Source organism: Crotalus tigris, unplaced genomic scaffold, assembly GCF_016545835.1.
Source record: "Crotalus tigris isolate CLP2741 ecotype Arizona unplaced genomic scaffold, ASM1654583v1 scf7180000021169.355214, whole genome shotgun sequence".
Classification (NCBI taxonomy): domain Eukaryota; kingdom Metazoa; phylum Chordata; class Lepidosauria; order Squamata; family Viperidae; genus Crotalus; species Crotalus tigris.
The window spans coordinates 185,925-200,487 of record NW_024098380.1 but is presented as its reverse complement, the minus strand read 5'-3'; the positions used below and the strand labels follow the sequence as shown (position 1 = coordinate 200,487).

Sequence of the window (14,563 nt, the reverse complement as noted above, 5' to 3'; positions counted from 1 at the left end):
GTTGAGGTCCATCCCTCTTAAAGCAGGACAGCTGGGGGATTCTGGGAGTCGAAGTCTTCCCCTCTTAAAGCATGGAGGCTGGGGGATTCTGGGAGTCAACGTCCTCCCCCTCTTAAAGCATGGAGGCTGGGGGATTCTGGGAGTGAAAGTCATCCCCCTCTTAGAGCATGGAGGCTGGGGGATTCTGGGAGTGGAAGTCCTCCCCTCTTAAAGCATGGAGGCTGGGGGATTCTGGGAGTCAAAGTCCCCCCCTCTGAAAGCATGCTGGCTGGGGGATTCTGGGAATTGAAGTCCCCCCTTTTAAAGTATGCCGGCTGGGGGATACTGGGAGGTGAAGCCCACCCCTTAAAGCAAGCTGGCTGGGGGATTCTGGGAGTTGAGGTCCATCCCTCTTAAAGCAGGACAGCTGGGGGATTCTGGGAGTCAAAGTCTTCCCCTCTTAAAGTATGCCGGCTAGGGAATACTGGGAGGTGAAGCCCACCCCTCTTAAAGCAAGCTGGCTGGGGGATTCTGGGAGTGGAAGTCCGCTCTCCCTCCACCTTTTCCAGCAGCTCGATCCAAACCAGAGCTTCAAAGGCCACCTTTTTTTTTTTTCCCCAGGAATTCCCTTTCCGAGCGGTCGCATCCGCCCAGCGACTCACCTGTTTATCTGCGTTTTGCAGGAGGTAAGAAGGGATGCAGGGCGAAACGCCGCCGGGCGCCACCTTGAGGTGAGGGGAGGAGGGAGGCAGGGCCGGGTTCCTCCTGGAGTTCATCAGCGTGGCCGGCGGGGCGCCCAGGCGCCCGGTCGGTTTCAGCCCATCGTCCGGCTGGAGGTTGCCCAGGATGACTGGGCCCTTGGGGGGGGGGCGAAAGGGGGGGGGAAGTAAAGAATTATCCGAAAAAGATATATATGTTGAGACTCTAGAAAGCGTGCAGAGAAGAGCAACAAAGATGATTAGGGGACTGGAGGCGGAAACATATAAGGAACGGCTGCTGGAATTGGGGATTCGTCTAGCTCAGTGGTTCCTAACCTTTTTAATGCTGCGACCCCCCAACCGGTCGTAAGCCGAGGACTACTCAACCGGTCGTAAGTCGAGGACTACTCGACTGGTGCAGCATCGTTTGCAGAATGGGACTTTGGGCGGGCTCAGCAGGGCAGAGACAGCCTGGGCAATTCCTATTGGCTTTGGAAAGCCAATAGAATTAGACTCTATTCAAGAGAGTCTCTTCCATTGGCTTTCAAAAGCCAATAGAATAAAAGGGAGGAGCACAGCTAAGGAAAAGGAAACAGGACAGGCGCCTTCCAGTATCTCAGTTTCAGCACGTGACCATGATTTTTTTCATCGCTGAGTGTGAAAAATGGTTAGGAGCCCCTCGTTCCGAGGCCGTCGTGACTTCAAACGGTCCCTAAGCGGACCTGTGTTCCAATCTATCGCTCTCCCCCCCCCGGGCGCATACAAAGGTAGCCGATGGGAAGAAAAGAATTGAACTGCCCCCCCCCACCTTGTTGGCCCTTAGCTGCTTGTAAACGTCGGTCTGCTGCCTGATCCGATACTCCAGGTCCAAAACCTGAGCCTGGAGCCACGTCCAGCGACAGATGATGGCCGCTCGCTCCAGGGCCCATTGGCGCTGCGCCAGCCGTCGCCTGAAACGGAAGCATCGCCACAGCGGGGTTAGGCTCTTACTCGCACCTCAGGGCATCGGAGACACAATAGTTGATAGAGATGATAAGATAGATAGATAGATAGATATAAATAGATAGATGAGATAGATAGATAGATGATATAGATTAGATAGATAGATGATATAGATAGATGATATAGATAGATGAGATAGATAGATTAGATAGATTACATAGATATAGATAGATGGTATAGATAGATAGATAGATAGATAGATAGATAGATAGATAGATAGATGATATAAATAGATAGATATAGATAGATGATATAGATAGATATAGATAGATAGATGATGGATGGATACATAGATATAGTCAGAGAGAAAGAGAGGATAGATAGATAGATGATATAGATAGATGATGGATGGATAGATAGATATAGTCAGAGAGAAAGAGAATAGATGATATAAATAGATAGATGATATAGATAGATGATATAGATAGATGAGATAGATAGATTAGATAGATTACATAGATATAGATAGATGGTATAGATAGATAGATAGATATAAATAGATAGATATAGATAGATGATATAGATAGATATAGATGATGGATGGATACATAGATATAGTCAGAGAGAAAGAGAGGATAGATAGATAGATGATATAGATAGATGATGGATAGATAGATATAGTCAGAGAGAAAGAGAATAGATGATATAAATAGATAGATGATATAGATAGATGATATAGATAGATTAGATAGATTACATAGATATAGATAGATGGTATAGATAGATAGATAGATAGATGATATAAATAGATAGATATAGATAGATGATATAGATAGATATAGATAGATAGATGATGGATGGATACATAGATATAGTCAGAGAGAAAGAGAGGATAGATAGATAGATGATATAGATAGATGATGGATGGATAGATATAGTCAGAGAGAAAGAGAATAGATGATATAAATAGATGAGATAGATAGATAGGATAGATAGATGATATAGATAGATAGATGGATAGATATAGTCAGAGAGAGAAAGAGAGCATAGATAGATGATATAGATAGATAGATAGATAGATAGATAGATAGATAGATAGATAGATAAGATAGATGATGGATGGATAGATAGGTAGATATAGTCAGAGAGAAAGAAAGAATAGATAGATATAGATAGATTAGATAGATAGATGATATAGACAGATAGATTAGATAGATATAGTGAGAGAGAAAGAGAGAATAGATAGATAATATAGATAGATGATATAGATAGATAGATGATATAAATAGATAGATAGATAGATAGATAGATAGATAGATAGATAGATAGATAGATAGATAGATGATGGATGGATAGATAGATATAGTCAGAGAGAGAGAGAGAATAGATAGATAGATTGATTTTGATAGATATATAGATACATATAGATAATATGGATAGAAAAATACTTTCACAGTCCTCAACTTGAGACAACGGTTCGCACAGCCAGCCGGCATACTTTAAAACAGGGGTGCCCAAACCCCCCCAGTTTGTGGACCGGGACGTGGCCTGCCAGCAAGCGGTGTGCACGCACACAGACACACAAGCCAAGTTCCCATCCGTGGGATGCAGGCAGCGCTCTCTCTCTCTCCCCCCCCCCCGCGGTCCGTGGGGGGGGGAACACCTTTCTCCCCGGTGCCTCAAAAGGTTGGAGACCAGAATTCCACAGGGATTCTCCTTCCCTTCACACGTGTCCACAGGTCAGGCTCCGTTCCCACGTTATCTCCCCAGCTCAGGTCCCTTTCACACATGTAGACACGTCAGGCTGCAGTCACCCGCTTATATCCCCAGCCCAGGCTCTATTCCCACCTCTACACAGGCCGGGCTCCACTCACACGCATATATGCCCATCTCAGGCTCCGTTCACACAGGTACACTGCTCGGGCTCTACTCCTAGGTGCATCCACCCGTCTCAGGCTCCCTTCACACGTGCAAGCATCTCCGGCTCCCTTCTCCTGCATCTATCCCCGGCTCAGGCTCCCTTCACACGTGTACACAGGTCAGGCTCCCTTCACCCATGTCGCTCTATATCAGGGTCCCTTCACACGTGTACACAGGTCAGGCTCCCTTCGCACACGCACGCCCCCATCTCAGGCTCCACTCGCACGCATATAACCCCAGGTCACACTCCATTCACACATGTACACAGGTCAGGCTCCCTTCACCCATGTCCCTCTATATCAGGCTCCATTCACACGTCTCCACAGGTCAGGCTCCACTCCGCCATGTACTTCTATTCACACCTGTACACAGGTCAGGCTCCATTCCCACGTCTCCACACCCAGGTCAGGCTCCACTCCCTCATGTACCTCTATATCAGGCTCCATTCACACGTGTCCACAGGTCAGACTCCTTTCACCCATGTCCCTTATATCAGGCTCCATTCACACGTGTACACAGGTCGGGCTCCACTCACACGCATATATGCCCAGCTCAGGCTCCATTCACATCTGTACACAGGTCAGGCTCCACTGACCCGTGTCCCTCTATATCAGGCTCCATTCACACGTGTACACAGGTCGGGCTCCACTTATAGGTGAACCCACCCATCTTAAGACTCCCTTCACACGTGCAAGCATCTCAGGCTCCACTCGCACGCATGTATGCCCAGCTCAGGCTCCATTCACATGTGCAAGCAGCTCAGGCTGCCTTCTCGTGCATATATCCCCAGATCAGGCTCCATTCACACGTGTCCACAGGTCAGGCTCCACTTATAGGTGCACCCACCCATCTCAGGCTCCCTTCACACGTGCAAGCAGGCTCCCTCCTCATGCATCTATCCCCAGCTCAGGCTCCCTTCACACGTGTACACAGGTCAGGCTCCCTTCACACACGCACAGCCCCATCTCAGGCTCCACTCACACGCATATAACCCCAGGTCACGCTCCATTCACACATGTACACAGGTCAGGCCCCATTTCCCCGTGTACGTGTATATCTGGCTCCCTTCGCACGTGTGCACAGGTCAGGCTCCACTCCATGTCCCTCTATATCAGGGTCCCTTCACACGTGTACACAGGTCAGGCTCCCTCCACACACGCACACCCATCTCAGGCTCCACTTGCACGCATATAACCCCAGGTCACGCTCCATTCACACATGTACGCAGGTCAGGCTCCACTCACACATCTCCACGCCCATCTCAGGCTCCCCTCCCTCACGTGCCTCTGTATCCGGGTCCATTCACATGTGTCCACAGGTCAGGCTCCACTCACACGCATATGTGCCCAACTCGGGTTCCATTCACACATGTCCACAGGTCAGGCTCTACTTTTAGGTGCACCCACCCATCTCAGGCTCCATTCACACGTGTACGCAGGTCAGGCTCCACTGACCCATGTCTCTCTATATCAGGCTCCATTCACACGTGTCCCACAGGTCAGGCTCCCTTCAGCCGTGTCCCTCTATATCAGGCCCCATTCACATGCATCTATCCCCAGCTCAGGCTCCATTCCCACGTGCATGCAGGTCAGGCTCCCTTCACCCATGTACCTCTGTATCAGGCCCCATTCACACGTCTACACAGGTCAGGCTCCCTTCACATGCATATATCCTCAGCTCAGGCTCCATTCACACATATGCACAGATCAGGCTCCATTCCCGCGTCTCCACACCCAGGTCAAGCTCCCCTCCCTCACATGCCTCTGTATCCGGCTTCATTCACACGTGCAAACCCATCTCAGGCTCCAATCGCACGCATATAACCCCAGGTCACGCTCCATTCCTACATTTACACAGGTCAGCCCCCCCCCCCTTGCCCATGTACGTGTATATCAGGCTCCATTCGCACGTTTACACAGCTCAGGCTCCACTCACACGCATTAAGTACCCAGCTCAGGCTCCCTTCTCATGCATCTATCCCCAGCTAGGCTCCCTTCACACGTGCAAACATCCCAGGCTCCATTCACACGTGTCCACAGGTCAGGCTCCCTTCACCCATGTCCCTCTATATCAGGCTCCATTCACACGTGTACACAGGTCGGGCTCCACTTATAGGTGCATCCACCCATCTTAGACTCCCTTCACACGTGCAAGCATCTCAGGCTCCCTTCAGACAGGCAAGCAGCTCAGGCTCCCTTCTCATGCATCTATCCCCAGATCAGGCTGCATTCACACGTGTCCACAGGTCAGGCTCCACTGACCCCCGTCCCTCTATATCAGGCCCCATTCACATGGGTCCACAGGTCAGGCTGCCTTTACCCATGTACTTCTATTCATACCTGTACACAAGTCAGGCTCCATTCTCACATCTCCATACCCAGGTCAGGCTCCACTCCCTCATATACCTCTAGATCAGGCTCCATTCACACACTGTCCACGGGTCAGGCCCCACTCACATGCATATATATCCTCAGCTCAGGCTCCCTTCACACGTCTCCACACCAGGCTCCCCTCCCTCACGTGCCTCTGTATCCGGCTCCATTCACACGTGTACACAACTCAGGCTCCCTTCACACATGCAAGCATCTCAGGCTCCACTCACACGCATCTATGCCCAGCTCAGGCTCCATTCACACATGCAAGCATCTCAGGCTCCCTTCTCATGCATCTATCTCCAGCTCAGGCTTCATTCAGACGTGTCCACAGGTCAGGCTCCACTCACACGCATCTGTGCCCATCTCAGGTTCCATTCACACGTGTCCACAGGTCAGGCTCCACTCACACGCATCTGTGCCCATCTCAGGCTCCATTCACACGTGTCCACAGGTCAGGCTCCACTCACACGCATCTGTGCCCATCTCAGGCTCCCCTCCCTCACGTGCCTCTGTGTCCGGCCCCCTTCACACGTGCAAGCATCTCAGGCTCCACACACGTATCTGAGCCCAGCTCAGGCTCCCTTCACACGTGTCCACAGCTCAGCCCCCCCCATCTCTACCCCCCCAGGCGAAGACACTCACCCCACCCGGGAGCTGCACTGAGGCCGGGGGTCCGGCTGGGGAGCCTCACTGTCGGAGGAGGAAGAAGAGGAGGAGTTTTCAGGCTCTATTCACATGCGTGTACACAGGTCATGCTCCACTGACCCGTCTCCCTCTGTATCAGGCTCCATTCACACGTGTCCACCCCTGTCCCTCTATATCAGGCTCCATTCACACGTGTACACAGGTTGGGGCCCACTTATAGGTGCATCCACCCAGCTCAGGCTCCCTTCACATGTGCAAGCATCTCAGGCTCCACTCGCACGCATCTATCCCCAGGTCAGGCTCTATTCACACGTGTCCACAGGTCAGGCTCCACTGAGCCCTGTCCCTCTGTATCAGGCTCCCTTCACACGTGTATACAGGTCAGGCTCCACTTATAGGTGCACCCACCCATCTCAGGCTCCCTTCACACGTGCAAGCAGCTCAGGCTCTCTTCTCATGCATCTATCCCCAGCTCAGGCTCCCTTCACACGTGTACACAACTCAGGCACCCTTCACATGTGCAAGCATCTCAGGCTCCACTCCCACGCATCTGTGCCCAGCTCAGGCTCCCTTCACACGTGTCCACAGCTCAGGCACCCCCCTCCCACGTCTCTCCCCTCCCCGGCTGGGGAGCCTCGCTGTCAGAGGAGGAGGAAGAGGAGGAGTTCCACAGCTCAGGCCCTATTCACATGAATGTATACAGGTCAGGCTCCACTGACCCGGGTCCCTCTGTATCAGGCTCCCTTCACACATGTACACAGGTCAGGCCCACTTATAGGTGCATCCACCCATCTCAGGCTCCCTTCACACGTGCAAGCATCTCCGGCTCCACACACGCATCTGAGCCCAGCTCAGGCTCCCTTCACACGTGTCCACAGCTCAGCCCTCCCCCCACATTTCTACCCCTCCAGGCGAAGACACTCACCCCACCCGGGAGCTGCGCTGAGGCCGGGGGTCCGGCTGGGGAGCCTCGCTGTCGGAGGAGGAGTTCCACAGGTCAGGCTCTATTCACATGCGTTAAACAGGTCAGGCTCCACTGACCCGTGTCCCTCTATATCAGGCTCCATTCACACGTGTCCACAGGTCAGGCTCCACTTATAGGTGCACCCACCCATCTCAGGCTCCCTTCACACGTGCAAGCAGCTCAGGCTCCACTCACAAGCACCTATGCCCAGCTCAGGCTCCCTTCACACATGCAAGCATCTCAGGCTCCCTTCACACAGATCTATGCCCAGCTCAGGCTCCCTTCACACGTGCAAGCATCTCAGGCTCCCTTCTCATGCATCTATCCCCAGCTCAGGCTGCATTCAGACGTGTCCACAGGTCAGGCTCCACTGACCCCCGTGCCTCTATATCAGGCTCCATTCACACGTGTCCACAGGTCAGGCTCCACTCACACGCATGTATGCCCAGCTCAGGCTCCCTTCACACGTGCAAGCATCTCAGGCTCCCTTCTCATGCATCTATCCCCAGCTCAGGCTCCCTTCACACGTGCAAGCATCTCAGGCTCCCTTCACAGGCATCTCTCCCCAGCTCAGGCTCTATTCACACATGTCCACACGTCAGGCTCCACTGAGCCCTGTCCCTCTGTATCAGGCTCCATTCACACGTGTACACAGGTCAGGCCCACTTATAGGTGCACCCACCCATCTCAGGCTCCCTTCACACGTGCAAGCATCTCAGGCTCCCTTCTCCTGCATCTATCCCCAGCTCAGGCTCCATTCACACGTTTACACAGGTAAGGCCCACTTATAGGTGCACCCACCCATCTCAGGCTCCCTTCACACGTGCAAACATCTCCGGCTCCCTCCTCATGCATCTATACCCGGCTCAGGCTCCATTCACACATGTCCACAGGTCAGGCTCCACTGAGCCCTGTCCCTCTGTATCAGGCTCCCTTCACACGTGTCCCCAGGTCAGGCTCCACTTATAGGTGCACCCACCCATCTCAGGCTCCCTTCACACGTGCAAGCATCTCAGGCTCCCTTCTCCTGCATCTATCCCCAGCTCAGGCTCCCTTCACACGTGTACACAGGTCAGGCTCCACTTATAGGTCCACCCACCCATCTCAGGCTCCCTTCACACGTGCAAGCATCTCAGGCTCCCTCCTCATGCATCTATCCCCAGCTCAGGCTCCATTCACACGTGTACACAGGTCAGGCTCCACTTATAGGTCCACCCACCCATCTCAGGCTCCCTTCACACGTGCAAGCGTCTCAGGCTCCACACACGCATCTCTCCCCAGCTCAGGCTGCCTTCACACGTGTCCACAGGTCAGGGCCACTTATAGGTGCACCCTTCACACGTGCAAGCATCTCAGGCTCCACACACGCATCTATGCCCACCTCAGGCTCCCTTCACACGTGTCCACAGCTCAGCCCCCCTCCTCCCACGTCTCTCCCCCCCTCCAGGCCAAGACACTCACCCCACCCGGGAGCTGCGCTGAGGCCGGGCGCCCGGCTGGGGAGCCTCGCTGTCGGAGGAGGAGGAGGAGGAGGAGGAGGAGGAGGAGGAGAAGGAGGAAGAGGAGGAGTTCCACAGCTCAGGCTCTATTCACTCGTTACACAGGTCAGGCTCCATTGACCCATGTCCCTCTGTATCAGGCTCCATTCACACATGTCCACAGGTCCGGCTCCACTTATAGGTGCACCTACCCATCTCAGGCTCCCTTCACAAGCATCTATCCCCAGCTCAGGCTCCCTTCACACGTGTACACAGGTCAGGCTCCCTTCACACGCATCTCTCCCCAGCTCAGGCTCCATTCACACGTGTACACAGGTCAGGCCCACTTATAAGTGCACCCACCCAGCTCAGGCTCCCTTCACACGTGCAAGCATCTCAGGCTCCCTTCTCCTGCATCTCTCCCCAGTTCAGGCTCCCTTCACACGCATCTCTCCCCAGCTCAGGCTCCCTTCACACGTGTCCACAGGTCAGGCCCACTTATCGGTGCACCCACCCATCTCAGGCTCCCTTCACACGTGCAAGCATCTCAGGCTCCCTTCTCCTGCATCTCTCCCCAGCTCAGGCTCCCTTCACACGCATCTCTCCCCAGCCTAGGCTCCCTTCACACGTGTCCACAGGTCAGGCCCACTTATCGGTGCACCCACCCATCTCAGGCTCCCTTCACACGTGCAAGCATCTCAGGCTCCCTTCTCCTGCATCTCTCCCCAGCTCAGGCTCCCTTCACACGCATCTCTCCCCAGCCAGGCTCCCTTCACACGTGTCCACAGGTCAGGCCCACTTATCGGTGCACCCACCCAGCTCAGGCTCCCTTCACACGTGCAAGCATCTCAGGCTCCCTTCTCCTGCATCTCTCCCCAGCTCAGGCTCCCTTCACACATCTCTCCCCAGCTCAGGCTCCCTTCACCACAGGTCAGGCCCACTTATCGGTGCACCCACCCATCTCAGGCTCCCTTCACACGTGCAAGCATCTCAGGCTCCCTTCTCCTGCATCTCTCCCCAGCTCAGGCTCCCTTCACACGCATCTCTCCCCAGCCTAGGCTCCCTTCACACGTGTCCACAGGTCAGGCCCACTTATCGGTGCACCCACCCAGCTCAGGCTCCCTTCACACGTGCAAGCATCTCAGGCTCCCTTCTCCTGCATCTCTCCCCAGCTCAGGCTCCCTTCACACGCATCTCTCCCCAGCCTAGGCTCCCTTCACACGTGTCCACAGGTCAGGCCCACTTATCGGTGCACCCACCCAGCTCAGGCTCCCTTCACACGTGCAAGCATCTCAGGCTCCCTTCTCCTGCATCTCTCCCCAGCTCAGGCTCCCTTCACACGCATCTCTCCCCAGCTCAGGCTCCCTTCACACGTGTCCACAGGTCAGGCCCACTTATCGATACACCCACCCAGCTCAGGCTCCCTTCACACGTGCAAGCATCTCAGGCTCCCTTCTCCTGCATCTATCCCCAGCTCAGGCTCCCTTCACACGCATCTCTCCCCAGCTCAGGCTCCCTTCACACGTGTCCACAGGTCAGGCCCACTTATCGGTGCACCCACCCAGCTCAGGCTCCCTTCACACGTGCAAGCATCTCAGGCTCCCTTCTCCTGCATCTATCCCCAGCTCAGGCTCCCTTCACACGTGTCCACAGCTCAGCCCCCCCCCCCAGGCCAAGACACTCACCCCACCCGGGAGCTGCGCTGAGGCCGGGCGCCCGGCTGGGGAGCCTCGCTGTCGGACGAGGAGGCGGACGACGACGAGGAGGAGTTGCCCAGCGAGGAGCCCGACGAAGAGGAGGCCGACGAGGAGGCGGCGGAGGCGGAGGAGGAAGCGGCCGAGGAGGCGCTCTCGGTGGCGTCCGAGTCGCAGCCCCGCTGGGCGGCGCGGAGGCGGGCCGAGGCGCCGGCCGCCAAACGCCTCAGCTCGGGCCCGCCGCTCCGACCAGGCCGCGGCGTCGGGCTCGTCCGCCCGCCCAGCCCGCCCAGCTGCTGCCGGACGTGCCGCTCCACCTGGCGGGCCTGCAAAGCCCGGAGGCGGCGGCAGAGGCTCCGAGCCCGGCTCCACAGGGCGGCTTGGCGGGCTCGGGCGGCCGCTCGGCCCCGGCGGAGCTTCGCCTCAGCCGCCTCAGCCGCCGCCATTGCGGTGGCGCCAAAATTTCCCCTCAGGGCGGGCCGGGACTCTCCATGGCCGGGCTGGGCGCGCGGGACAATGCCAGGCAGGCCCCGGGCGGCAGCGCGCATGCGCCGCGCCAGCCTGAAGGCGCTGGACGCCGACGGAGACACGCCCGAGCGGGGGGATGGGGGAAGTGGAAGAAACCCAATTTAAAAAAAAAAAAAAAAAAAGAGGTGCGGAACTGCGCCTGCGCTCGAGGCTCGGGGCCGCGCCCGGCTTGGGAGACGCCCCGCCCGGGCTTTTGCGCAGGCTGACAAGCTTCGGGCTCGGTCGGAGGCTTCGCTCGGGCGGCTGCGCATGCGCGCGAAGGGGGAAAAGAGCCCGGATGTTACTTTTTTTTTTTCTTCAAACTTGGCCCTTCGAGGACTGGCGGACTGCAACTCCCGCCAAGTCGTGACTTGGCGTTGCCCGGCGGAGGAATTCTGGGAGTTGAAGTCCTTCAGTCATCAAAGGGACAAGTTGGAAAGACCCCTGTAAATTTAAAGCGTCCTGGCTGAGGAATTCTGGGAGTTGAAGTCCTCCAGTCATCAAAGGGCCAAGGTTGAAGACCCCTGTCTTAAACCGTCCTGGCTGAGGAATTCTGGGAGTTGAAGTCCTCCAGTTATCAAAGGGCAAAGTTGAACACCCCTGTCTTAAAGTGTCCTGGCTGAGGAATTCTGGGAGTTGAAGTCCTCCAGTCATCAAAGGGCCAAGTTGGAAAGACCCCCTATAAATTTAAAGCGTCCTGGTTGAGGAATTCTGGGAGTTGAAGTCCTCCAGTCATCAAAGGGCCAAGGTTGAAGACCCCTGTCTTTAAAGCGTCCTGGCTGAGGAATTCTGGGAGTTGAAGTCCACCAGTCATCAAAGGGACAAGTAGGAAAGACCTCTATAAATTTAAAGCGTCCTAGCTGAGGAATTCTGGGAGTTGAAGTCCACCATTCATACAAGGGCCATGTTTGAAGACTCCTGTCTTAAAGCATCCCAGCTGAGGAATTCTGGGACTTGAAGTCCCCCCAGTCATCAAAGGGACAAGTTGAAAGACCCCTATAAATTTAAAGAATCCCGGCTGAGGAATTCTGGGAGTTGAAGTCCCATAAGCCACAAAAGAGCCCAGTTTGAAGAGCTCCATCTTAAAGCATCCCGGCTGAGGAATTCTGGGAATTGAAGTCCACCGGTCATAAAAGGGCCATGTTTGAAGACCCCTGTCTTAGAGCATCCTGGCTGAGGAATTCTGGGAGTTGAAGTCCTCGCCGCAGTCCTCGACTTAACAGCGGTTCGTTTAGCGACCGAAGGTAGAACAGCACGGGAAAAAGCTGACGGGTTTTCAGCCTTAGCGACCATCGTTGCGGCATTCGACACGGTCCCGTGATCAAACTCCGACCGCTTGGCAACTTTTTCGTATTTACGACAGTCTCGGCCTCCCGGGAGGCCGCGGGATTCCCCCTTTGCGACCGTCCAACCAGCAAAGTCAACATCGGGAGCCCAATTCACTTAACGACCATGCTCTTAGCTTAACAACTGCCGCGATTTGCTTCAACAACCGGAGCCAGAAAAGTCCTAAACTGAGGCAAAACTCACTTCACGGAGTCTGGACTCCATGGTCGTAACCCGAGGACTAGCAGGATGGACGTTAAATCTCTGCGTTCCACTCGTGACCGTTTGCAAAAATGATACGCGTCGTCCTCGCGTTACGACCACATTTCCGTGGTTAAGTGAGGCATTGGTTCAGGGAGCTTTGCCCCCGTTTAGGACGTTGGCTTGCCACGGTCGTTAAATGAATCGCTGCGGTTGATATGTTAGTTGTTAAATGAAGCCAGCATCCCTGTCAACTAATCGGAAGGTCGCAAAAGGGGATTTGGGGGATCCAGGGGCTCTGTGACCGTCATAAATAGGAGTCCGTTGCCAAGCGTCCAAATTTTCATCGCAAAACCATGGGGATGCCACAACAGTCATTAAGGGCGAAAAACAGTCCCACGTCACTCTTTCCGGTGCCGTTATGACTTTGAACAGTCGCTAAATGAAGCGTTAAGTCAAGGACTATCGGCAGCCAGCTCTGCACTGAGAGTCACGATCGGAGCTGCTGCCCATTTGCAAAAAAAAAAAAAAAAATGATCTAAACTGTATACAGCCGGTCCTCGGTCGTTAAGCAAAATCTTTGTTCAGGGAATTTCGCCCATTTCCCGAACTTTCTTTCTGCGGCTGTTCAGCGGATCCCTGTGGCTGTTAAGTTTGTACAGGCAGTCCTCGACTTATGATCGCAACCGAGCGCAAAAAATATATCACTAAGCGAGACCTTTGTTCGGTGAGTTTTGCTCCATTGTACGACTTTTCTTGCTGCGGTTCTTCAGTGAGTCACACGGTTGTTAAGCGAATCTGGTTTGCGTGTCAAAAGGGGGAAATCATGTGCCCGTCATAAATGCGAGTCCCTTGCCAAGCGTCCAAATTTTGGATACTGCAATGGTAAGAGTGAAAAAAACAATCCGAAGTCCCTTTTTCCCATCTCCTTGTAACTTTGGACTGCCTGTTGTCCAAAAAGTAGACTTCTCCTGGGCTGCAATACTCCATCTTGTCCTGTAGGGAGCAGTATGATTTAATGTTGTTTGCTTCTTGCTGCCATCTAGTGGTGACTCTAATTGTTTGCATCTCAGATCCGCCGCTTTTTAAGAACCTGGACAATCTTTTCTATCTTAAAAACAAGCCACATAAGTAAAGTGGCGACACCTCCGTCATTCGCACACACACACACCAACTATTCTAGCTAGAAGGTGTATGCACGCAGTCCTCGACGTACAACGATTCGTCTGGCGACCGTTCAAATTTACAACGGCAGCAAAAAAAAAAAAAAAAAAAGGAAGGCATTTGCCTTCTCTTTCGCACTTACAACTCTCCCGATAACGGGATCAAACTTCCGACGCTTGGCAACCGATTGGTATTTACAACAGTCACCGCGTCTGGGTGACCTTCCGATGAGCACAGTCAAGGGAGGGGGGACTCCAGATTCACTTAACAATCGTGTGGCTAGCTTAACGACGACGGCGCTTCGACGTCACAACCGGGTCCCCAAGTTAACAACCGTCGGGATTCTCTTAACCAGTGTGGTAAGAAAAGTCCCAGAAGCTTCTTCAGCTCTGCCTGGATGGTGGGGAATGGGAATATTTATACTCCTTTCAGACAGCTGGTCATTTGCATTCTTTTAGAGAGCCGTTGAGGCTACTTGGAGGTTTCTCTGTATCCACAGGGTCACGTAAGTGATGCAAATGGGTGTGGAGCCTTCTTGGCTGCAGGATGTTTTCTGCTCTGTGTCCCTCCTGCAGCCAAGAAGGCTCTGCACGGATTTGCACCACTCAGGTGACCTTTAGTGGCCTCAATGGCTTTCTAAAAAACGCAAATGACCAGCTATCTAAAAGGA

At 53.9% G+C, this 14,563-nt stretch overlaps 1 protein-coding gene across 3 annotated transcripts in view; it reads right to left on the bottom strand.

Annotated features, from left to right (window-relative positions):
- LOC120320116 (KAT8 regulatory NSL complex subunit 1-like) overlaps positions 1 to 11,288 on the bottom strand; it is a 33,744-nt gene extending 22,456 nt beyond the window's left edge. Inside the window, exons 1-4 of one of the 3 annotated variants that reach the window (XM_039369571.1) lie at positions 10,687 to 11,288; positions 6,557 to 6,604; positions 1,486 to 1,627; positions 642 to 836 (exon numbers count right to left, since the gene is read on the bottom strand). In XM_039369571.1, the coding sequence (XP_039225505.1) occupies positions 642 to 836; positions 1,486 to 1,627; positions 6,557 to 6,604; positions 10,687 to 11,243 (942 nt within the window). In that variant the 5' untranslated portion in view covers positions 11,244 to 11,288. Of the gene's footprint in view, positions 1 to 641; positions 837 to 1,485; positions 1,628 to 6,556; positions 6,605 to 8,984; positions 9,052 to 10,686 lie in introns of all 3 variants that reach the window. The other 2 variants (XM_039369572.1, XM_039369573.1) reach the window with 2 other exon arrangements.
- Positions 11,289 to 14,563: the final 3,275 nt, after the last annotated feature.